Genomic DNA, 24,757 nt, shown 5'->3' with positions numbered 1-24,757 from the left:
ATGTTTCAAACATACTTTAACCAAAAAAAGTCCTCCTAATTACAAAAAAATAAGACAAAAAGAAAAACTGTGCACTGCGTAATGCACACTTTGGTCTGTTAGCCAAGAACACCCGTCTAGGATTATATATTTCATTAGTAACGCAGCCAAAAAAGGATTTTGCCTCCATTATTTAGTGACAAGTATTTAAATGTTTCAAAGAAACAGTATTTACACAATGAACATAAATACATTCAACATTGTAATATCTTACATGTCTATTTAAAGACTGCTGCAGAATCAGTCCATTAATACACTGCAAATGTATGCTATAGCTTATTAATTTTTTTATTAAAAAAATATATTTCCACAACACACTCATTTTGTTATAAAAACAAACATGGTAAGGTTCTTAGCAGCTGTGATCTCTAATAAGAACTGCTGGCATGAGCAGTTGTACAAAGCGGACAGCCAACTGCATGCATGAATGTTTGTTTGGCTTGTGGGTTATTTGAACCCAAGGCTGCATTAAAAGCAGGTTTTAAAAGCACTGCAGCGAGAGTAAGAGATGCTGTACAATGACTGCCATTCAGAATGGCATTCCCCCGGTGATGTGTCTTGCAATCTGCTCATCTGTACTCTCTTCCTTTTCTTTTTCACGGTCTTTGTTCCAGTCTTTAAGGCCCTCTGGAAGTGTTGTATCCTCATCAAGGCCGCCCGTACCTTCCACAAATTCTTCGTAAGTTGATTTCTCAGAGAAGGGCCTGCCTCCTAATAATTCAACCATATCGTTCTTATCAATCACCTCTTTTTCCAAAAGTCTTAGTGCAACCTGAATTAAAATAACAGAAACATTTAGTTGCAGATTACAGCAAGTAATACAATAAATTATCGTGCTAGGATGAATAAATGTTTTCATCTAAGCTTACTTAATTTAAAAATCATTTGAAAATGACTGAATATCTTGAATTATCAGAAAAGGTGTATAATTAGTACCGTATTACAGAAAAAATCTCCCAGGACTAAGATAAACCTGGTATCCCATCAAATGTATGCAACATTGTATCAGTTTAAAACTTGTACCTCCCTCATCCAAACCTGCCAAGAATAGCACTTTCTGAATGAAAACCAACCAGGGTGGGTGCTTTACTATCACTGGAACCATGATCATGGTCTTACTTTTCTTGTCTAAAGATATTTTTTGTATTACTTTGCTGCTAGACCATCAGCGGGAAACTCAGTAACAGTACAGGTGTTTTTCATCAATTTTACTTTCTACATTGTCTTTGAAATATATTGCACATCAAAGAATAAAATTCAAGCAAAGAACCACAAGATATTCAACAGAAGAAAAGGGGGGGGGGGGCAGAGATAATACTGCTTGTGATTCTAAGAGGTAGGAACATTGATTTGAGAATCTCCCCCTTCCCACAGTCTATTTAGGTGTAAGACGACATTTGCCCATCTGAGTCCACTAGGGTTACTGTTATGATAGCCACAGTAGAAGTGTGTGTATATGCACACACACACACACGCACACACACACACACACACACACATTAAGCATGTACAGTATGTGCATGTGTGGGTAAGAATATCTCCAAGACCACATGCGCCTAAACAAAGCTTTAGATTATGTGAAAACAGGAACAACTGTGCCTATCACTGATGGATTCCAACTCTGACTACCATGAAATGAACAGCAGCTACACTAGAATGTTTTTTTTTTTTTTTTTGTCCCCCCCCCATGGTTCCTTAAACACTAAACCAACAAACTTAGCTGCTTCCAATACGACTTGACTGTGAATTACTGGATCGTGAAATAAAGAACTACTCTTATAGAAATGTACCATAGTAAAAGCATAGTGTAAAAGTATAGTTAACGCATTGTAAAATACCAGAGAGACATGGTAAAGCATATTGAAAAACATGGCAAACCACTATGAACTATGGTAAATGCATAGTATAACCATGGGAAAAAACAGGGAAACTTCAAAAACACAGTGATAAACTTCTATAAGGGAAGCCCTGCCAATTCTATCCTTATAGTGTTTAACTTTTTCAGCTTCTTACCTTTTCAACTTCAGCTTTTTTCTCTGTCAAGAGCTTCTGCGTGCGCTTATAGGCAGTGTTTATAAGGATGCGCACTTCATCGTCAATCAGTCTGGCAGTGGCCTCGCTGTAGGGTTTCTCCAATACCATTTCTCCTTGTCGAGGAAGATCAAAGGACACCTGACCCACCTTTTCATTCATCCCAAACTGCACAATCTACACAACAGAAAGAGGTCAAAAGCAGACATCAAACGGGGGTCCCCGAGTGGCTCGTCCAGTTAAAGCTCTGCCGTGGGTAGCGCAGGATGAGTAACACAGCTTCAACAGCGCTAGCTCACGTCCAGGCTGTGCAAATAGGCTGAACTTTGCTGGGGACCCCGAGGGGGTGTCACATTGGTTCCGACACTCCCGGGGTGGGGGATGGGAAACCGACAGGGACTTATTCTCCTCATCGCGCAACAGCGAACCCTACTGGCCAGACCGAGCATACTCAGAGGACAAGAAGCAGGGCTGATCTGTCTTCCGGGATCCGTAGTCCTCCCACTTCTCTGGATTGCTCGGTGTAAAAGCGATTCTGGCTTTAGGCTTGTGTCATTCTAAATAATTGGTCAATAAATGGTCACTCTAAATTTATATTAGCCCTTTGCGGTCCTATGTCGGACCTGGTCCGACATTGCAATTTTCCCTTTCCGGTCCAATGTCGGACCCTGTCCAACATCATCAAAAAGACATAAAAAACAGGTCTATAGTCGTTTTTTCTCTGGAAAAAGCCAAGAAAACCATTCAATGGCTGAGTGAGACCGATAGGAGCCGAGAGAAGCTGAAAAAAAGGGCGTATCTCATGAATACAGATAGTCCCGACACCACATAGATAACACAGACATAAACAAATAAAATACTGACTTGGATCGCATTATTGAAGAGTTTGGTGATAAAACGAGTGATCAGGAGAGGATTTATCGGTATGTACTACTATTACAAGGTATGTAAAAAATTTAGCGAACAAGTGTCCTGTTGATATGCAGTGCCTTTTAAACCTGTTTTACTGTGAAAAAATACTTTTAAACAGAGTGTCTAAAATAAACAGCGCGTGTGAAAATAAATTGGACCGGACGCGCCTGAGACGTGCTGAATAAATGGACCGCCAAAGGTTATAAATTTTTTTTTAAAAAAGGCATGCAACACTGCTGAATACATGTAAATATATGAAAGGAGCACGCCATGCTTGTTTTTATGTATTTATTTTACATTTTTCATGTGAGAAACACCACTGAATGCATAATGAGGGCTGTGATGCAAAATAGAAATAAGACACCATATAAATCCAAAATATACAGACCTGAGCATATGCACTCTGCGTGACCTTCTTCAAATCATCCTGGGCTCCGGTAGTAATTTGACCAAAAAAGATCTCTTCCGACACCCTTCCTCCCAGAGTCATGCACATCCTGTCAAGCAGCTGCTCTTTGGTGTACAGGTACTGTTCTTTTGGCAGATACTGGGCATAGCCCAGCCCCTTCCCACGAGGGATTATGGAAACCTACAAGCAGAAATCAAATAAAAAGATCATTTAACTCTATCATGTGACTCCACCATCTACTGGTGAGAGTAGAACATCCACCAATCTTTGTAAACCCTCGCCTTTAATAAGGGATCAGCGTGCTCCAAGAACCAGCCTGCTACCGCATGCCCGGCCTCGTGGTAGGCCACCGTTTTCTTCTCCGTCGGCTGAAGGACCTGAGTCTTTTTTTCCAGACCTGGATTTAAAAAAAAACACACACACACACACACACACACACACACACATAAAATGTTCAACATTAAATGGCAGTGAGGCTTCTAGAATTAAACTTTGGTTTAGACAAATGCATCATCCCCTGCCACTTTACTCTAGAACTGTGCTATAAGTCAAGGTATTTATTCTAGTGAGGGAGACAAGTATCCCAATCATAGACAGATTCTGCTTGTTATAAACTTTAGATAATCGTATTTGTACGATTAGAAAATTAGAGAAAGTAATCAGAGACACACTCTGACCTTCAAAAATCATAATGATCATCAAATACAGACAGAGTATGTGTTCTTTATAACCACTGACATGATGACATCCAAAGTTAGCTATAGATTTTCAAAACATGTAATTTACTCATCATAGTGAAAGTGAAAATGGACAGTTTTGACTGGTTTACTGCATCCTATTACTGTGTACAAACACATAGGCATTCAGGTAATACTGATTACACTATGTAACACAATTTTTGTTCAAGGGTAGTAAGCGTTATTTCCTAATTGCTTATGCCTTAAAAGTATAGAAAATGGCTATTATTCCCCACAAACTTTGCTTTTGTGACCAGGACAGCGATATTTTGAAATTTACCTATTTCCAATGAGAAAACAGGCGAATTTGTGTCTTTTCGTTCACATAAAGTCAGAAAAAACAACATATGAATCCAAATTAACATGTATTTATACTAAAGTAATACAAAAACGACTACAAAAGATTTAGAAGTGAGTAGTTTTTCGAGATTTACGATTATACTGTAAATCACTTTCACGAATCAGCCCCCAAATATAGTCTCCCATCATGTTCTCGTTATACTGTCCTTGGTAGCGGCGTTCAAAGTCTGGTATATCCTAGTGGAAGCTCTCGCTTTGCTCCTCCGAGTACGCTCCCATGTTCTCCTTGAATTTATCAAGATGAGCATCAAGGATATGGACTTTGAGGGACATCCTACAGCCCATTGTGCCATAGTTCTTCACCAGAGTCTCAACCAGCTCCATATAGTTTTCAGCCTTGTGACTGCCCAGGAAGCCCCGAACCACTGCGACAAAGCTGTTCCAAGCCGCTTTCTCCTTACTAGTGAGCTTCTTGGGGAATTCATTGCACTCCAGGATCTTCTTTATCTGTGGTCCGACGAAGACACCGGCTTTGACCTTTGCCTCAGACAGCTTAGGGAAGAAGTCTTGAAGGTACTTGAAGGCTGCCGACTCCTTATCTAGAGCTCTGACAAATTGTTTCATAAGGCCCAATTTGATGTGCAGTGGTGGCATCAGCACCTTCCGGGGGTCCACCAGTGGCTCCCACTTGACGTTGTTCCTCCCCACAGAGAACTCGGTCCGCTGTGGCCAGTCCCGCCTGTGGTAGTGCGCCTTGGTGTCCCTGCTGTCCCAAAGGCAAAGATAGCAGGGAAACTTGGTAAAACCGCCTTGGAGACCCATCAGGAATGCCACCATTTTGAAGTCTCCTATGACCTTGATGCCATCTCAGAAAAATGCAGATTGTATCCACTTAGGCAGCTGGAACTAAACTGAACTGGTGGGCTTAAGGCCCCTGTATTTATACTACTATTTATATTACTGGAAAGTTCTAGAAGTTACTCCAAGTTTACTCAGCCCTGAATCTATCTGGAATGTTCTGGAAAATAGGTAAATTTCAAAATATCACTGTCCTGGTCACAAAAGCAAAGTTTGTGGGGAATAATAGCCATTTTCTATACTTTTGAGGCATAAGCAATTAGGAAATAACACTTACTACCCAGGAACCAAAAAAAAAAAAAAAATTTGTTACACAGTGTTATAGAGAGAGAGAGAGAGAGAGAGAGAGAGAGAGAGAGAGAGAGAGAGAGAGAGAGAGAGAGAGAGAGCGAGAGAGAGAGCGAGAGAGAGAGAGAGAGAGCGAGAGAGAGAGCTCTGGAAAAAATTAAGAGACCACTGCAAAATTATCAGTTTCTCTGGTTTTACTATTTATAGGTATGTGTTTGGGTAAAATGAACATTTTTGTTTTATTCTATAAACTACTGACAACATTTCTCCCAAATTCCAAATAAAAATATTGTCATTTAGAGCATTTATTTGCAGAAAATGACAACTGGTCAAAATAACAAAAAAGATGCAGTGTTGTCAGACCTCCAATAATGCAAAGAAAATAAGTTCATATTCATTTTTAAACAACACAATACTAATGTTTTAACTTAGGAAGAGTTCAGAAATCAATATTTGGTGGAATAACCCTGATTTTCAAGCACAGCTTTCATGCATCTTGGCATGCTCTCCACCAGTCTTTCACATTGATGTTGGGTGACTTTATGCCACTTTTTCATAGGATTCTACCCACAGAGAGGCAGCTCAAGTCATTTTTAGGTCAATTATATTTTATTGACTAGTCCCAACACGGACAGTATGTGTGAATTCTATTATTGAAAATACTGTATTTGTGTCAAAACAAGATTGTATTTTTGTAAGCCAAGTTAGAAGAGGTTATATTTTGGCAACTACAAACAAATGCTGGGTTTTCTAATCTGAGTTAGTAATAAAACAGAGTAGTATTGGACGAGTTTTTTTTTTTTGTATGATGCGTTACTGTATGAGGTTCTATACTTTGAGAGGTTCATGGCTATTTGTACAGTTTCTCAAACAGGTTTTAGACATTAATATTGTATTTATTTCAATGAATTGTGACTATTTGCATACTGGAGGAATACAGTCTGACAAATAAAAACACCTTTCTGCTATGAAGAGTATTTCCATTTAATTATAAGCAGTACTGTATACCATTTGCCATTCAAATTATCCCCCATGACGTACAGTATTGTGTTTATTGATATACTAACATCAGAAATGAACGTGATAGGCCCAAGAAAGGTTTTTTAGTGTATTTCAAACTCTATAAAAGAAGAGTATTTCCATTTAATTATAAGCAGTACTGTATACCATTTGCCATTCAAATTATCCCCCATGACGTACAGTATTGTGTTTATTGATATACTAACATCAGAAATGAACGTGATAGGCCCAAGAAAGGTTTTTTAGTGTATTTCAAACTCTATAAAAAGTGTCATCATTCTTTTGATTAAAAAAACAAAACAAAACACACACACACACCACATGCACTGCCCAAAAACACCCCCCCTCCTCCCAGTGCATGCTTTCAGAAAAAGCTGATTGTTTTTTACGGCCCCTAAAAAACAGTAGAAAAGTGCATTTTACTTTTAACACACACCTTCAAACTATACAAGTTGAAATTCTAGAGCAATTTGAAAAGAAAATACTGCTTTTTTTTTAGTGCAATCATAAATCATAGGATAATAGCACAACTGCCTGGCCCGATCCTAACCCGTGACTGTTTTTTCTAATACTATGCTTACCTCCTATTACTCGTTCAATAGCCTGCTCAAAGTGCTTTTGGTTGATGGCATCAGAGAGATGTCTTGCAGCAATTAACGCAGCTTCATTACACAAGTTAGCAATGTCTGCACCTGCAAATCAAGTAGCCACACGAGTTACATAAGACACTGAATTCATTGCTAACATTATAGCCAAAAATTACATAGAAAGCAAGTTAAATACAATGTTCAATATATTAAGTGTTATGTAATGCTGAAAATGTTATTTCCGAGTTGAAACTAACAAGCATGTCACAACATCCATCCCCACACAAGGTTCTAAATACAAAATTAGCTATCAGTCAGTAACATGAAAATCACCATGAACGACATTCGCTGTATGCAAGTATAGAAATACAGTACAGACAGGTGCATGCTGTGCTGCTGTATCAGTACAGAGTGTGTGTACCTACTGTATTCTTTTTTGTTTGGGTTCCATAAACTTTACAGTAAAATACCGGTATGCTCCAGTGTGTAATTGTATTCTTTTAAATACATTTTATTCAAGTTTATTCAATTCATTTTGTTTCTATTTGTAATGTTTTGCCATACTGTGTTTTGTATGTGTTTCTTTATTAAGTGCTGCATTTATTTGAGCTGGGTAGGGAAAAAAATGTACATGTTTCATTATGGAGTGCGCCATTTATTCAAGGCTGACGTCTATTACAAATCTGATATCTAAGGGCGGTGCTTATTCAGCGGCGGAGGTAATTCAAAGTAATACGGTATTTGGGTTGCCACTGCATTTATGGGATGTCATGATTATTAAAACCCTTATTTTTTGTCATTTCTAGAAAATGAATAGCATTTTGTGGTATCATTGCCCTTGTGAGATGGCTTGCTCGAAGTGATTTTTATATTATTTGAAGCGCATCTGAAATAGGGTAAAACAGTGACACGTCCCAGCCTCATACACCACAAACCAGAAGAGTTGTCCATCACTTTGCTTGTAACTTGGTGTAAAATGAAAACCAGACTATTATCCTAGTTCCTGAGAGTTGTGGCTACCACTGATACTTTTACAGTTTTTAGGTAGGAGATCATTAAATTACACTTATGGGGACATTTCTAAAGAGAAATTAATTTGAGCACATTTTAAAATGTATTTTTTTACATTCAAACTAGGTAATCGTAGGGTATATTTCATCAGTGAAAACGTTAATAATCTTCAGACTCTCAGCTGTTTGAAAGATAATATGGTACACTTTTGGTGGAGATTTGTCCCGATACACAAGCCGAAAGTCAAGTTATGTCAGTCAAACCTCAAACAGGTAGAATGTTCACCGCAGCAAAAGGGTTAAGGAGCTCAAGGCTTTTACTGTCAATCAATTCTTAATGAAGTTCATTCCTACTAATCTGCTAGACAGCCTAACAAATACATTGCACAATTTAATTAAGGTGCTCGTGGGTGTGTCTGTACTTCTCAAACTGACCTGAAAATCCTGGGGTTAATGCAGCCATTTTCCTCGCTAAACTCTCCTTGTCAAGACCGACCTCCAGTTTTAGTGGCCGTAGATGGACTTTGAAAATAGAGGCTCTCCCTTTTATATCAGGGTGCCCTTTTGTTGGGGAAAGAAACACAATAAAAAAAATAAAATAAAGTGTAATAAAGAAACACAATATAAATTCAGTTAAAAAAAAAAAAAAAGTGTAAAAGAAACAATATCAATTCAGTTTAAAAAAAAGCGTAATAAAATACACAATTTCAATTCAGCTTAAAAAAAAACAAACAAAAAAAAATGTAATATGAATTCAGTTTTAATTATATATATATTAAAAAAAAAAAAAAAACACTAAAAGAAAAAAAGCAGCACTTACCGATGTAGATCTGTCTGTCAAATCGGCCAGGCCTCATTAGGGCAGGGTCTAGAATGTCAGGTCTGTTGGTGCCAGCCAGGACCACTACGTTTGTTACGGTGTTAAATCCTGTCAGAAGAAAATTGCAGTTTAAAATAGTCAGAGGTCATCATAACTCTAGCATTGCATCCTCTGTTTTGTCCGAATTTTTAATATACAGGACACCCTCGCTATAACAACCCTGTCGGGGTCCAAGCCTTTTGTTCGTTATATCGAGGGGTTTGTTATAGAGAAAGGACAATCAAAATGAATGATAAACTGTTAGAGTAAGTTAATGAGATGAGATTGTAAATAAAAGTAGAATTACATGTACCTGTTCACTTCCTGTATGTAGTTTTCTGCCTTTGCTTTATCCTATTTATTAAAGAATTAACGCAGTACAAAAAGCAAAAATCCCAAATTGAAGCTTTTATTCAAAATCAATTTGACACGAATCGTTTCAAAGTGCACCAAATCTTAATTCAACATGCAGGAATCCCATACTGAGTTTTTATTCCAGTTTCAATCTGTGGAGTCTGGAGTCTGAGCTGTTTAGACTAGGGATGGGTCAGTGTAGTCAAATACACGAAAATAAAAAAATAAAACTATTCGAATAGCATTTTACATATTTGAGTACACAAAAAAGCCTAACATATTAGCTACTAGTAGAAGCAAACACCTTTTTATTTTTTTTTAATTTTTTAATTTTTTTTAAATGCCGACGCTTGGCAAGTGTTAAGTCAGTCTTAAACCTGTTATTCGCATATTAAACGCAGGACCCCAATTATGCAATGCTTGCAACAGCAAAATTCTACAGTAAAAGTATTCTGGTTGAAACTCTCCACACTTGGACCATTTCTCACCATCCATTTCCACCAGCAGCTGGTTCAGGGTGTTTTCCTGTTCGCTCTGTCCCCCGAAGTTCCCTCTGCCTCTTTTCCTTCCCACGGCATCAATTTCATCAATGAAGAGGATGCAGGGGGCATTCTTACGGGCCATTACAAATAAATCTCGCACCTGGAACAGTGAACAGGATTTTCTGTCAACAATGAACCAGTAATAATAAACACACACAGAGTTTTGAAATGGCTGTGCAGAAAGCATATGTTACAATAAGGGAGACTTATTTTCTATTTCACTGCAGTTTTACTATAGTACATATTTATTTAATTTCCCTTTTTCCTCCATTGTATGTCATTTATTGGTGACGTTAATCATCCATTCCTGTTTTTCAAAGCCAAAAATAAGCTTGTAACTAATTATTATCAGTCTAAATATCAAATATGGTCATAATTTGATGGAAAATAGTAGCAATCTTGATTTATATGTACATCTGTTAACATTTTAAAATTGCAGCCACATTCTGGGAAATTAATTACAGCTTTGAAAGCTTCCATAAGGTCAGCAGGAAAGTTTTTGAATAAAATCTTGCAAGACTAGCCATTGCATATTAACTGCATTACATAAATCAGTATCCCCTGGGCCCTTTATACCCACAGCTAAGATTAGCATTTTATTCGCTAAACATTTATTATTATTATTTTTTTTTTTTACTTTTACAAAACATGAATACAGCAAAGCAGAGTAATCAATTGCAACATTGTTAACATTTTTAAATGAATGTATTTTTATTAACCAAATTACCCGAGCTGGACCAACTCCAACAAACATCTCCAGGAACTCGGAGCCGTTGACTGTGATGAAGGGGACGTTGGCCTCTCCTGCAGTAGCTTTAGCCAAAAGGGTCTTCCCAGTGCCTGGAGGCCCAGTCAGAATAGCACCCTAAAAGGACAATTTATTAAAGTCTAACATCCTGGGTTCCAAAGCCTGGAGCCATCTAATTTAACCACGTCTATGACAATCGCATATTAAAATGCTGCTAGGATTAAAAACAACTGGCATTTTGTCAAAAGGGAAAAAAGCATACAAGCAGCAAAGGCAAGTTACATCTATACTCTATAAGTGATTCCTTCTGAGAGAACATGGAGATCCAATGACCCACATCTGTATTGTACAGCCAACAAGCTCTAGTTAGGTGTTTAAACTGTGTACATATCACGATATGCAGGTCGCGATACAATATGGATCACAATCCATGTTACGGGCTACATTTGATGCATAATAAGATCAAATGATCATTTAATGTTGGACCATTTCATTAAGACAAAAATTGAATAGAGATAGTATGTATTAATACCAGCTATTAAACACTTATTTTTCATTCAATAAACATTTGGTCAACTACAGTGACATTCTGTGTGGTGTTCTTTTGATCTTGTATCATGATACGTACCTCTTTTACAAGCATATGCTGGTACGAGGAATTGTCACTTGAGAAGACATCAAATGTAGTAGGAGATACAGCAACTAACCATATATACAGTACATTATTAAAAACAGATTTCTTATTAACCTGCCTACAGCCACTAAACCATCTGTAAAGGGTAAATAGCTTCAACAACCACCTTCATGTTTGTTAATTTCTCTGCTGTTACAGAATTTAAATCATGATCCCAAACCCCCCCCGCCCCGCCCTGCCCCGCCCCGCCAGTCTCGAACTAGCTTTCAGCTAAATTCAGTTCTGTAGAATGCTAACTAGTTGCCCATGGGATTAAAATTCCTCATTATTGTACAATAATGGGAGTCATGATTGCTCTTCAGTATAGTTCCTAGTGCAAAAATGGTGTAACCTACATAATGCAGAGATGTAGCAGTTCAAGAGGTGATGTCAATCTTTGCATACTCATGATTCAAACACTCACCTAATATCAAATGTTTATGTAACAGACCCAGGAATTGAACTGTACCAAGGATACATTATGGATAAAACTGCTTACTTTAGGGATTTTCGCCCCCAGGTCTTGGTACTGTTTCGGGTTCTTGAGGAAATTAACAAACTCCATGATCTCCAGCTTTGCCTCTTCACACCCGGCCACGTCCTTGAACTTGATGTCAATCTCATCCCTCAAGACTTTGGCTGTCGTCTCCCCCACGCTGAAAAGACCTCCCATCCCCCGGCCGGACCGCCCGCCCCCAGTGGGACCCCTCCGCAGAGTGTACAGGAGGAAGCCAATGATCAGCACTGTAGGCAACATGCTTAACAGGAAGGAGCTGAAGGAAAGAGTGAAACATGGGAATTAACGCAAGAAGAGCTGTCGGTACAGTACTCTCACAACAAAATGAAAAGATAACACCTTAAATGTGAACCTACAGACCTGTAAACTCAGAATAGCAGGAAAGTAAAATAGTCTAATATACTAATTTATGTAAGGAGGCTGTGTGGTCCAGTGGTTAAAGAAACAGGCTTGTAACCAAGAGGTCTCCGGTTCAAATCCCACCTCAGCCAATGACTCATTGTGTGACCCTGAGCAAGTCACTTAACCTCCTTGTGCTCTGTCTTTCAGGTGAGATGTAATTGTAAGTGACTCTTCAGCTGATGCATAGTTCACACACCCTAGTCTCTGTAAGTTGCCTTGGATAAAGGCATCTGCTAAATAAACAAATAATAATAATAATTTGTACTTCTTTTTCAATATAAAAAAAACTGGACATAATTATTTACTAGGGCAGTCTTTACGTAAATGTACTTAGTTCTGAAAGATTAAAGTGTTTAAAACTACAATACATTGTTGGTGGTCCATGAAATAAGGGGAACCACATAAGAGAAAACAAGCTATGCACATTATTGAATTTGCTTCAAAGCACCATAGCTAAAGATGTAAATCTACACTGATTTTACATTGATTTTCACACACCGTATCTTGATGCATTGGTTTACAAAGCAGCAAGATACTATAAATTCTGAGGGACTTGAAGGTGGAATTAAGTTTCCAGAAATAAAGGAAAAATAGAATAAAAATTCACAATTCAGCTATTCCAATAAAACTCTTTACAACAAAGATAACTAATTGCATTTATTGAGAGCAAACTGCAGGTTTCCTCAAGCACAGTCGAATAAAAATGCTGTGTAGCTTTATGGGCCTATGTTATTTTACTGCTTTGAGGGAATGCTTAACTCTTCAAATAGGCTTATGTTTCTTGTCAATGACTATGCAAGACTGTACTACCTTATATGGATTTAAGAAACCAAAGTGTAGGGGAGGTCAGACAAACTCCAATACACTTAATTTCAGATATACTGGGACACCACATTTCTAGCTAAATAGTTCAAGCTTACAACTGTCAACATGAACATTAATAAGCATGGAAACGCACCCTCCTTTACAAAGTGAAATTCACAAATGTTAAGTGTTTTTGTTTGGGTGGAAACAGCAACTCTGGAACCTTCACTAATGTAACATTTGAAACTGGTCCAAGTTAACAAGGAACTTTCCTTATAAGGAAGGAGTTGAATATGAAGACATACAAAAGCTAGAATGTACTTTGTTACTTGGCAACTGATTTTCCTTGATTTCAATTTTACAACAGCACCATCAAGTGACAGATCAGAACACTTAATAAATGTAGAGGACTACAACAAAAGCTGAAATACTGGAAAGCCATTCTTCTTTTTCTGGCCATGTCATATTTTTGCCAGCAGTCAGGAGGAAAGGATTATGTACAAAGATTTCAATTCTAAAGCATTTACATTTCCAACTTGATTTTTCTTTCTTTTTTAAATACATGTTTTATATTCTTTTACTTCATTGTTTGGCCGGTCAGACCAATAAGCCTGACTTCTATTATATGTAAACTTATGGAAACTATAATAAGATCTAAAATGAAAAATTACCTATATGGTAACAGTATCCTGGGAGACAGTCAGCATGGTTTTAGGAAAGGGAGATCGTGTCTAACTAACCTGCTTGACTTTTTTGAGGATGCAACATTGAAAATGGATAATTGCAAAGCATACACCATGGTTTATTTAGATTTCCAGAAAGCTTTTGACAAAGTCCAGCATAAAAGATTAATTCTCAAACTGAACGCAGTAGGGATTCAAGGAAATGCATGCACATGGATTAGGGAGTGGTTAACATGTAGAAAACAGAAAGTACTGATTACAGGAGAAACCTCAAGATGGAGCAAGGTAACCAGTGATGTACCACAGGGATCATTATTAGGTCCTCTGCTATTCCGAATCTACATTAATGATTTAGGATTCTGGTATAGTAAGCAAACTCGTTAAATTTACAGACGACACAAAAATAGGAGGAGTGGCAAACACTGTTGCAGCAGCAAAGGTCATTCAAAATGATCTAGACAGCATTCAGAACTGTGCAGACACATGGCAAATGAAATTTAATAGAGAAAAGTCTAAAGTATTGCATGCAGGCAATAAAAATGTGCATTATAAATATCATATGGGAGATACTGAAATTGAAGAAGGGAACTATGAAAAAGACCTAGGAGTTTATGTTGACTCAGAAATGTCTTCCTCTAGACAATGTGGGGAAGCTATAAAAAAAAAAGGCCAACAAGATGCTCGGATATATTGTGAGGAGTGTTGAATTTAAATCAAGGGAAGTAATGTTAAAACTTTACAATGCATTAGTAAGACCTCACCTAGAATATTGTGTTCAGTTCTGGTCACCTCATTACAAAAAGGATATTGCTGCTCTAGAAAGAGTGCAAAGAAGAGCAACCAGAATTATCCCGGGTTTAAAAGGGCATGTCGTATGCAGACAGGCTAAAATAATTGAATCTATTCAGTCTTGAACAAAGAAGACTATGAGGCGATCTGATTCAAACATTCAAAATCCTAATAGGTATAGACAATGTCAACCCAGGGGACTTTTTTGACCTGAAAAAAGAAACAAGGACCAGGGGTCACAAATGGAGATTAGATAAAGGGGCATTCAGAACAGAAAATAGGAGGCACTTTTTTACACAGAGAATTGGGAGGGTCTGGAACCAACTCCCCAGTAATGTTGTTGAAGCTGACACCCTGGGATCCTTCAAGAAGCTGCTTGATGAGATTCTGGGATCAATAAGCTACTAACAATCAAACGAGCAAGATGGGCTGAATGGCCTCCTCTCGTTTGTAAACTTTCTTATGTTCTTATCACTTACCTGTCACAAACCAATCAAATTAATAATAGTATTTCCTCACAGATTGCATTTAGAGTAGGCATAACTGGAAGTCTTACCCATCGCTCTCAGTAGCGTAGACTACAGGTAGTTTATTCTCCCCCTCAATTCCCAGCTCCAGCTGTGCAGTTTCCAGATTCCGTTCAAAAGTGTCCACACTGCCAATGTTGAACCAGACATATTGCTACAGACAGGAACAGAACAATACACTCCAATGTTAAGCATGGAACAGACACTCTGATCAGCAGCTGGTCAGTAAAACATTTTAAAAACACTTCAATTATTAGTGTCTCTTTAAAGTCAAAATCGTATCTACCTTCAACATCCCCAATGAGAATGGAGTGCTGCATCAAGGTCTGATCTATAACATTGTACTTGATTAAAATATGGGAACTAGACATTAATGTTCAACTACACAATGATAAGCCGACCAGGGAGGGGTTTTAAGAGGTTTGCATCAAACCAAAACTGTATGCATTTTATCAATGTACAAATTGTGTGAGAAAAAATAACACCCCTTCCTAACAAAAGCAACCTCTAGATCAGTGAGCTTCTTTGCAGTACAGCGCACTTTTCAAACAGCAGCAGGAAAAGGGTCAGAGCACTGACATTAGCCTCTGATTGAGATGTCTGTCATGTTTACGGTTTTGCATAATTTAGCTTGCAAAAAGCTATATCTACTACTTCAAAAGATAAATCATTTCTAAACATCCTTCTGCAGCTGTTATCCCAGTATATGTAACAATTACCACATCTGTTCTATCTACTGATGCACTTCTTACATCCACTTGGGGAGTGTGGCAGGATAATGGTTACAATCGGATATACCACATGAGCTTCCGAGTTGTAAAAATACAAAAAGATGTGATGAAAATAATACAGCGATTCCAAACAAGAAGAATACATTGGTTAGGGAGAAGCTGCTCTTTAAAAGAGAGAAAAAACAAACCCAAACTCTGGTCAGACTGTAAAGTTATTTCTAGGTCCTAATGTTTCTGCAAGGGAAAAGCAAGGTGTCCTAATACTGTAAACAATATAGCAGTATATCAAGTCAGCATGACTTGCCACAGAGTCCCCTGTGCAAATAATGAAAGATTTTTTTTTTTTTTAAAAGTTAACCTATCATTTATATTTTTTGAATATTTGCAAAACGTACCCCATCGACAGGCAACTTTCCAGGTGTAAAAATCACTCTTACATATCGCTTGTTTACCACTTCCAATCGGTCTACCTGTGAGAAATAAAACATGCATTTTAATCACACACTTTAAAAAAAAGTAAGTCAAATTTGATAAACATATAAAGTAGAATCTAATAAACGTTTCCTCAGGAGCTTGTTCTATGTTTGGGAGTGTGAGTGACTAACAGGGACATTGATAACTCGTTTTTTTATATCAAAACTATGTTTGCATGGTTCAGGCTGTAGGTAGATACAGGCCACAAATGATAGAAAGAAAGACTGCTTCAACTGAAGAGGTAGAATGAATGGCAATAAAACAATATATACAAAGAACATAAGGGTGAAATTACTTACGAATCCCTTGGAGAGATAATTATTCAAAAAGTCCTTCCATGTAACTTCTCTCCCTGAGTTCCAGAAGAAGAAATAGTATGTGACTGCAGCCCAAAACGCTGCACAGCCCATGAAGTACAAACGAAATTCCTTGTCATCCCAAGGAATGTCTCCCTAGAACAGAAAACAACACGTTTAAACACGTGCTAATTTGAGTAAATAGCTTTGAGAATTTGACCCACAACCTATATTCTAAAATTAAATTGTAGAACTTAATGTACCATTAATAATGTCAATAGTTAACATAATTCAGACATTTACCCTCAAACTTGCAAAGAAGGCTGAGAAACACCATGGAGATGCTGACAGCAAATGTGTATTTTAGAGACAAGTGCAAGCACTGATCCACTAAACTGAATATAAATCAAGGATATTATAAAACCAGTGACCCAGGTGAAAGCCTCAAGCCTTTTGAAAAGTCACCACAGCCGCCAGTTTAGTACCAATGGTTAAATACAAAGTCTAACAGTTATTTAAAGTCTGCTTTTACACTTAACAAAATAAACTGAAAAAAAGGCAAGACAAACTGGAAAATTCCATAGGCTGCAGTGTATGTAGCTGTGTGACATGGCATGCAACTTATTAGACCAATATAAGCTGTGTGAGAGTTGTGGGCAGCTATTCAGCAACAATCAATGGAAAGCACAAAAATCTAAGAAGACCACATGGGTGATGATTATGGGCAGCTGTGCAACTGGCTTGTCCCTCAACACAGTTGCTGCATTGAACAGTGTTGCTGTCACTATCCCAGGTGTTCCTGGAATGGCTACCTCTGAAGAAAACTGGAAACCACTGTAAAGCAGGCCTCAATTTCAGAAACACCAGAAACCAGTTTCACATTGTGCAGGACACATCCCATTTGCTTTACTCACTTTCTGGAACCTGGCCCACCATGTAGATTCATCCTTCCTGCCTCCTCTCTTGCTTCCCCCGCCTCCTCCTGCTTCACCACCTCCCCCACTGCTACCAGAGGAGCGCTGGTCATTTGCAGGCTTGGCCTCTAAAAGAGACACATGGGTAGGTACGGTTCCATTCATGAGCAATAACAGTTAATGTGACTAACTGAATCACATTCCTTTCTATTTGTTTATCCCCTTAAAGTTCAACCTTCTTCCCTCCATTACATACAACCTTAATTCTAGGCAGTTACATGTTTTGTAAGATTTATTTTTAAATGTATTCGCACCTAATTTGGCTTTCTTTCATTGTTTGTATTTATCATTGTTGTTCTAAAGACATAAGGTCAATTGATACACTACATGCCTGCTGAATGTGCTTATCGCAGCAAGGAGCAATATAAGCACTGAACATAGAATCTTGTAAACTGCTGGGCTTCATCAAGAATGAAGAATTTACCTAAACAATAAATTGGGACAGAGTTGGCGTGTTGGTGCACATTGATATACTGTAACTTTAAAACTGGACTGACTTTTTTTTTTTTTTAAAACCACGGTTCATAAAGTTAGTACAGTTGATAATTTCAGGTTGTTAACTGACAGACGTGAGATCAGTCCAACCCCTGAAGTGACAAACTTAGGTGTGAGGTTTGATTCAACACTGTCTTTTGAGGCTCACATCAAGAATACTTGCAAAGTGTCCTTTTTACGTCTGCGAAACACTGCTCGCCTGAGATCATCCTTATCACTGCCTGATGCAGAGAAACTAATACATGCCTTCATCTCATCTAGATAGGACTACTGATATTCTTTGCATGCTGGAGTTTCTGAAAAAATCAATTCAAAGCCTGCAATATGTACAAAATAGTGCTGCACGAGTGCTAACAAAAACAAGAAAGCACAACCATATCCCCAATCTTAGCATCTCTTCACTGGTTACCAGTTAAATACAGAAATGATTACAGGATTTTGCTGCTTACTTTCAAATCTTTATATGGCTTGGGTCCAACTTACTTGAAGGATACGCTTTGTCACTATGTGCCCCAGCGCAATTTGCAATCTGCCAGTAGTGCCAAACTAATTGTGCCTAGGACACGGCTGCTCATGATGGGCGATCGGGCCTTTTGTTCTGCGGCCCCTCACCTCTGGAATGATTTGCCGGGACATTTGAAGGACTGTGAGGCTAGTGGGGCTTTTAAATCTGGTCTAAATACTTGGCTTTTTTGCAGTTTGTTGTTGTTTTAATATGTGTTAATTGTTTTTATTTTACCTGTAAAGCGCTTTGAATAGCTGTAATAAAAGGCGTTATACAAAATAAATGTATTATTAATTATTACTATTATTATTATTATTATTATTATTATTAAATAATAATACATTAAATAATTATTAAAAATGTCAACTAGTTAAAGTTATGTCCTCAACTGAAATTTTGTGGACGTGGTTATTTTCCAGTACAGTGCAGCTTAAGGATCAGAATAATATTTCACACTTCTGTTGCTTTAGTGAAAATATTTAGAAGAAAACAAAATAAAACTGCACCTTTAGCTTCAAGATTGGCTCCTGTTGACTCATTGGCTTTTTTGCCATTTTTGTTGTTAGGAAAATACTTCTCAAATCCTGTATATAAAAAAATATATATTATTATTTTTATTATTATTATTATACAGTATATATATATATATATATATATATATATATATATATATATATATATATGTGTGTGTGTGTGTGTGTGTGTGTGTGAAAGACATGCAAAAACAACTCAATGTTTTCAATGTAAATTTTAGAGAAATGATTTTTTTTTTCTTTGATTAGTCTTCCTTCACTGAGGCATTCTCATATAGACCAATAAAAAAAAGTTTTGCATACCTTTGGGGGGCCGTGAGCAGAGCCTTCTATATGTACCAACCACATTAGCCAGCAAAGTACATCTGTCCACTGCCACTTGACTGTTTGCTTGTTCAGACAGCTTGGAAAAATACAATTATAGGAGAACTGTAACATTTGTTATTTATAATATATTGTCTTTTCACAAACAATATATTGTACCTCATGATATGGAGATAACAAAGATGACTAACAGTCCCTGTTTGCTTGCCTAAGCCTTTTGGAGCCCCTGAAACACAGGTTTAAGGATAGGGTATCAATGCCACTAAAAGGGTCCTTTAATGTCAAATAGGACAACACAAACGGTAGCTGGCTTAACACAGCTTTATGTTAACAAATTAAATGAGGTCTATCTAAAATAAAAACAACATATACATTTAAATAAATAAATACATAATGTTGTGGTGGGTCATAGAAATGTTGAGGTATTTTTTTTTAAATAAAACACACATTTCAAGTGTTTAATTTTTTTTAATAAACTGAATTATTTTTTTTTCACCCTAACTTCCCCTAGTGGGCAAACCGGACCCAAATTGAATTTGGGGAGAATAAGAACAAGTTACAATGTTTCCTATTAGGGGGTTGACAATATCTAAATGTTGCACTTTTGGGACACTGGAAGGACCCTCATGCAATATGTCCTTTTGGTCGTGTGGTGTATATTTATCCGAGACTGGTTCATTGATGCTTGTCTGTGTAACGCTAGAACATTTTACAGTAATAGCTTGTGACATAGTAAGCCAACTGCAAACGACAGCTATAGACTAGGCTTGCCAAGTGGCCTCATAATTCCGGGACACTGAGAAAGGTCTGGTTTGTCAACTCACCTCTCTAAACGGCAAATTGGTTGCTTTTATTGAACATTTAAAGGCTAAATATTAGCCAAATAATTTGACGGGTTTCACTTACTAATTATCAAAAGCACAGATCGCCTGGGGGTGGGAACTACTTCCTGCGAGTCTAGTTTCCATCAATCAAACCTATACAGCTTGCTGATTCGCTGCATGTACCTGATTGGGGCTGGACTGTCTAAAGCAGGAAGACATATTAAATAAACAGAAACTTAACCACACGGCGGGTTGAACGAGAAAGAGTGCGGAACAGTGCAGAATTATCTAGCGATGGAATTGCACTATGTTGACAGATACTGTATTGCTTGAAATTTGATATGGTAAACGATTTTAATGCAGGTTGTTATGATGCTCTCCCGATAGAACTGCCACCGCAATTAAACACATTTACTGAAGCCGCTCACGCAATTCACACTCACCTGACTTGTTTAAAATGTAAATTCGATTAATTTGTAGTTTAGAAATAGAGGCGAGTTAAAAACCCTGACCTGTCTTAAATTAAGTGTCCCGGAATTATGGGGCCAGTTGGCAACTTACATAGATCAATGCAATGTGAAATGTTCTCGTCGCAATATTATTTTAGAAAAGGGAATTGATTAAAAGCAAGAACAATTAACCAAAATAATTGTACATTTGACAAAATATTAATATGCAAAATCGTTTACAAAACACTTGTGGTGAAATGTTCTGTTATCTCTAGAAACAATGCCAAAAGCCTGTGTCGCATTTTAACTTTTACTTCAAATCAAACGCTTGTTAAAATAATGAAGGGTGCAAAGAAGGGTAACTTAATATCACGTTCCAAAAACAGTTTTTATAAATACAAACAAACGCTCCAGTAAATCTGGCAGGACAGAAAGTTTGTATAACTTACCAGCATTATGGAACCTGCTCTGTTTTTGGGAGACAACAAGCTCTTAAATAGACTCCTACAGCCCCTTGACAGTAGAAGGTAACGGTGCGCCATCCTGGGATTTGATTGTATTCACATATAATTTAATTATTTAAAAAAATACGCACATTAAAAATTAATTTGTTACGTGTTAAGCAGCTCTGTCTCTACACATTCTGAGTGTCACTTTGCGTCATCGCAGCACGTCCTTTCAACGATTATCTGACGTTATGACGTTCTAAAATCGAGCTCATTGAAGGTCCAGCCCACCGTGAGCCTGCAAATTATTTGATCATAACAGGAAGGGTAAGTGACTCTTTAACTAGGCGTTTAAAAATAAATTAATAACAAAAATGCCATCACACTGTTAGAGAACCTAGCTGCTGTTTTATTTGTTGTTTTTAATAACATAAAGATGAAGTGAATGGAGCCCATAAATAAATACAGTTGCTGTATATTTCAATTAAAAATAGGAAAAAGCCAAACCAGCTCCACTACGTATGCTTAAAGTGATAGGGGATATTTTAACAAAACAGACTGTACTGCACATAGTTCCAGTCAGGTTTTCATATTACATACTGCACATTGTTTGCATATTTGTGTTACTATATTTGTGAACTGCAGTAGGCAATTACCATACCACTGGCTTTATTTATACAAAAACATTATAGAATTTAAGTAGGTTATAACCATGAAGAAAAGGACATCAGAATGTCAATTGCCAATCCATTATTTAGAAACAGATCTACTGTATAACGAGTTGCTTTTGTAAATCCTCTCTTTAGGAATAAGAGATCCCTGAAGACCATGGCAGCCAGAAATTGAAAATTCAGTGCTGACATTCAAAGCTGTGTAATTCTCAACCAAACTGAACCCTCAATTGTTCTTGCTGTATCTGCTATTTTAACTGCAGTGAATTGTATTATTCATTCCATATTCTTATGAAAAGAATACATTTATTGAATGATAAATCATACACAATGTGGACCAGGATCTTTCTGGGCCAGTTAAAGCGTGTCCCAATTGTGGTGACATATTATGGGATACTGTATTTCAACACCCCAGATACTGGCTGCCAAAGAGGTGATTGTAAAGTTGGAGGTGAAAGTTCTTGAAATACAGGTAAAAGGGGAATTTTAGCCTCACCCCTTGATTATCTGCACACCCAAAAAAGCATAAAGTCCCGATTCACTTGCTCCTGAATGTGCTACAGTACATACAGCGCAGCATTTTCACTTAACTGGTAATTACTTTAACCATTCTATCTCACTAACACCCGTGATCACCCTATTTATACACCCGTGGCTGGAGTCTAATTAATAATTTAATCATTTATCACTTGTCGGCTCCAGCCACATTCCCACTTGTTTTGACAGGGAGACAGTTAACCCCCTCCCTGCCCTTCCAATATTCCCCACACCAACACATACACACGTGCACCGACAGGGCTTTCACCGTGCCACACTGCCACAGATGCTTTTAGAATCATACCCTTAGTATCAATTCTGACATTGTGTAACATAATGACAAGTTGATGTGAAGTGAAATAGTACTATATTGGGATAACATTTAAATGGCTTTACATGTTATGTTACTTTCCTAGTCAGAAATTTAAGTTTAGTGAAACTAGTCGGAAAGAACACAGTAATGTTTTGAAATAAGTTTGACGGCAAAGGCAATTTTTCGGAGATGTCACAATCATTTTAACTGTAAAAAACTAGCGAGAAAACTACTCAAACCAAAGGTTTAAGTGTTCATTGGTGCAACAGCGGTGTCTTTGCTAGTTTTATACTGTTAAAATAGATTACTCTCTCAGGACTGTGTTTCAATGAAAGTGTATATCTGCACCACCAACAAATTCCACATAGGGGCACTGTTCAATCATTGGCATGACATCAAAATTGAGAAACACCCTTTATGTTACAAAAATAGAAACAAACAACTTATCTATACGTAAGAGACAGTGAATTTTCCCCCAAATGTCTCATTAATGCAGTATGTTGCAGGTAGTATTTTTGATCTAGGGGATACTTTTAAATCTGTTGATTCCATTAACCTGCTTTATCATTTCCCACAGTGAATTGAAGGTTCGTTTTCCACAGCACACCATGGCACCGACAGCAAGTGGAGCTTATTGCTTTGTAGCTGTGCTTTAATTATATGTATTTATTTTATTTTATAATATATTTCCAGTAAAATGTCTCATTGAGATTGAAACTGAAACTTCTCATTTAGAAAGGTGTTTATTTACTCAAAAAGTTGAAAAATATAATTATGATACCATTGTTTTAACGTGAAGAAATGTTCTTGTAACCCTTAGCAGACAGTAGATTTGTAAAATACAGCACCACAGTCCTGGTACTTTACAAGCAACAGACCCCCAGCTGAGGCAAAGGAACTTGGTATCAAGCCATTTCTATTCAGTACAAGACTGACGATGGATAATTAAAACAAAGCAGCAGGGATTATGCTAATGTCCTCACTGAAGATAATGAGGAGAAATACACCTTGGCTTGTGAGGATGTGAGCTGTCTACAAAACATTGCCTTTTGAAAAACTGAATTAGTTTAGCAATGATGATGACATTTAGAATTATTCAAACCAGACTTCACCAGCACTTTTCAACAGCTGAGTTTGTTAACCTTTTAAAGGAGGGAGGGCCACAGTCTGTAAATTCTAAACTAGAGCTAATATGAAACAGTTGAACACCACCACAGCCCGCATCCACTATATGCACATGTACAAATATTTGGAACATAGTGCGGACACACTGAGATATCTACCCAGATTCTGATATCTGAAGCCCAGATGTTTTTGAAGCCCACATTGTTTTACCAAATAAAATAATCCAATTTGAATGTTGCCACAGTATAATTAAGTTTTGCAATAATACTGATATTTTGTCATTTATCATCTGGTTATGTTTCTCTATTGCATAATATGGACTGTTTACTTACATGCAACTGAATTCCAGTATCAAATAATTACACAAAAGTGTTGCAGGTTTAAATCCCACTTTCTTTTTAAATAAAGGCTATTTTTTTTCTTAATTGTGATAAATAAAATGAAAGTTTGGTATTCAACTTTTCAACTGTTATTGGCTTCTTTATCAACAGACTAATGAACATCAAGTTTGAATATCAAATTCATAAAATAAAATAAAAATTATATTGTATCTAAATAACTTCCCCTTACTTTTAATCCTCTCTGCGCAATCCAGTCTTACTTGGCATACTAGTAAGGTACAAGTGTTGATTGCCCCTATTTTTCCACATCTGATCACTTCTCATTACATTCAAACTACATGATTTCACAAATGGGAGAATAAAGATATTGTGACAGCATTACCTTAGAGAATTACACACGTGCAAATGCGCTGAGGTTATTTCATCTATGTTGAAGATCCTAAAGCCTGTTTGTGATCTGAGCTCTGTTAAAAAAAAACAACAAAAAAAACAACACTTATTCTTGTATGAGTGAAAGCTGGATCTGCTGCCTGGAAACCAAAGGGGCTGGTTGACATAGGAGACCGTTTGCAAAAGGAGGCGTAACTTTGTGGCTCTCACTCAGCCTTTTTAAAGGCTGTAGAGAATTAG

The 24,757-nt window shown here is 37.3% G+C and overlaps 1 protein-coding gene across 1 annotated transcript; it reads right to left on the bottom strand.

Moving 5' to 3' along the window:
* Positions 1-309: 309 nt before the first annotated feature.
* On the bottom strand, positions 310-21,375 carry LOC117394722 (AFG3-like protein 2). Its single transcript, XM_033993213.3, has 17 exons — positions 21,144-21,375; positions 19,401-19,500; positions 19,071-19,148; positions 17,505-17,632; positions 16,594-16,746; positions 16,216-16,290; positions 15,119-15,243; positions 11,867-12,140; positions 10,674-10,811; positions 9,893-10,046; positions 9,012-9,119; positions 8,627-8,752; positions 7,176-7,286; positions 3,673-3,788; positions 3,371-3,571; positions 2,053-2,247; positions 310-811 (listed from the first exon to the last, which is right to left on the bottom strand). The coding sequence occupies exons 1-17, from the start codon at positions 21,234-21,236 to the stop codon at positions 569-571; spliced, it is 2,418 nt and encodes an 805-aa protein (XP_033849104.3). The 5' UTR covers positions 21,237-21,375; the 3' UTR covers positions 310-568.
* Between the last annotated feature and the right edge of the window lie 3,382 nt (positions 21,376-24,757).

Source organism: Acipenser ruthenus, chromosome 3 (genome assembly GCF_902713425.1).
Source record: "Acipenser ruthenus chromosome 3, fAciRut3.2 maternal haplotype, whole genome shotgun sequence".
In the NCBI taxonomy this organism is placed as follows: domain Eukaryota; kingdom Metazoa; phylum Chordata; class Actinopteri; order Acipenseriformes; family Acipenseridae; genus Acipenser; species Acipenser ruthenus.
This window is presented reverse-complemented; position numbering and strand designations above follow the sequence as displayed.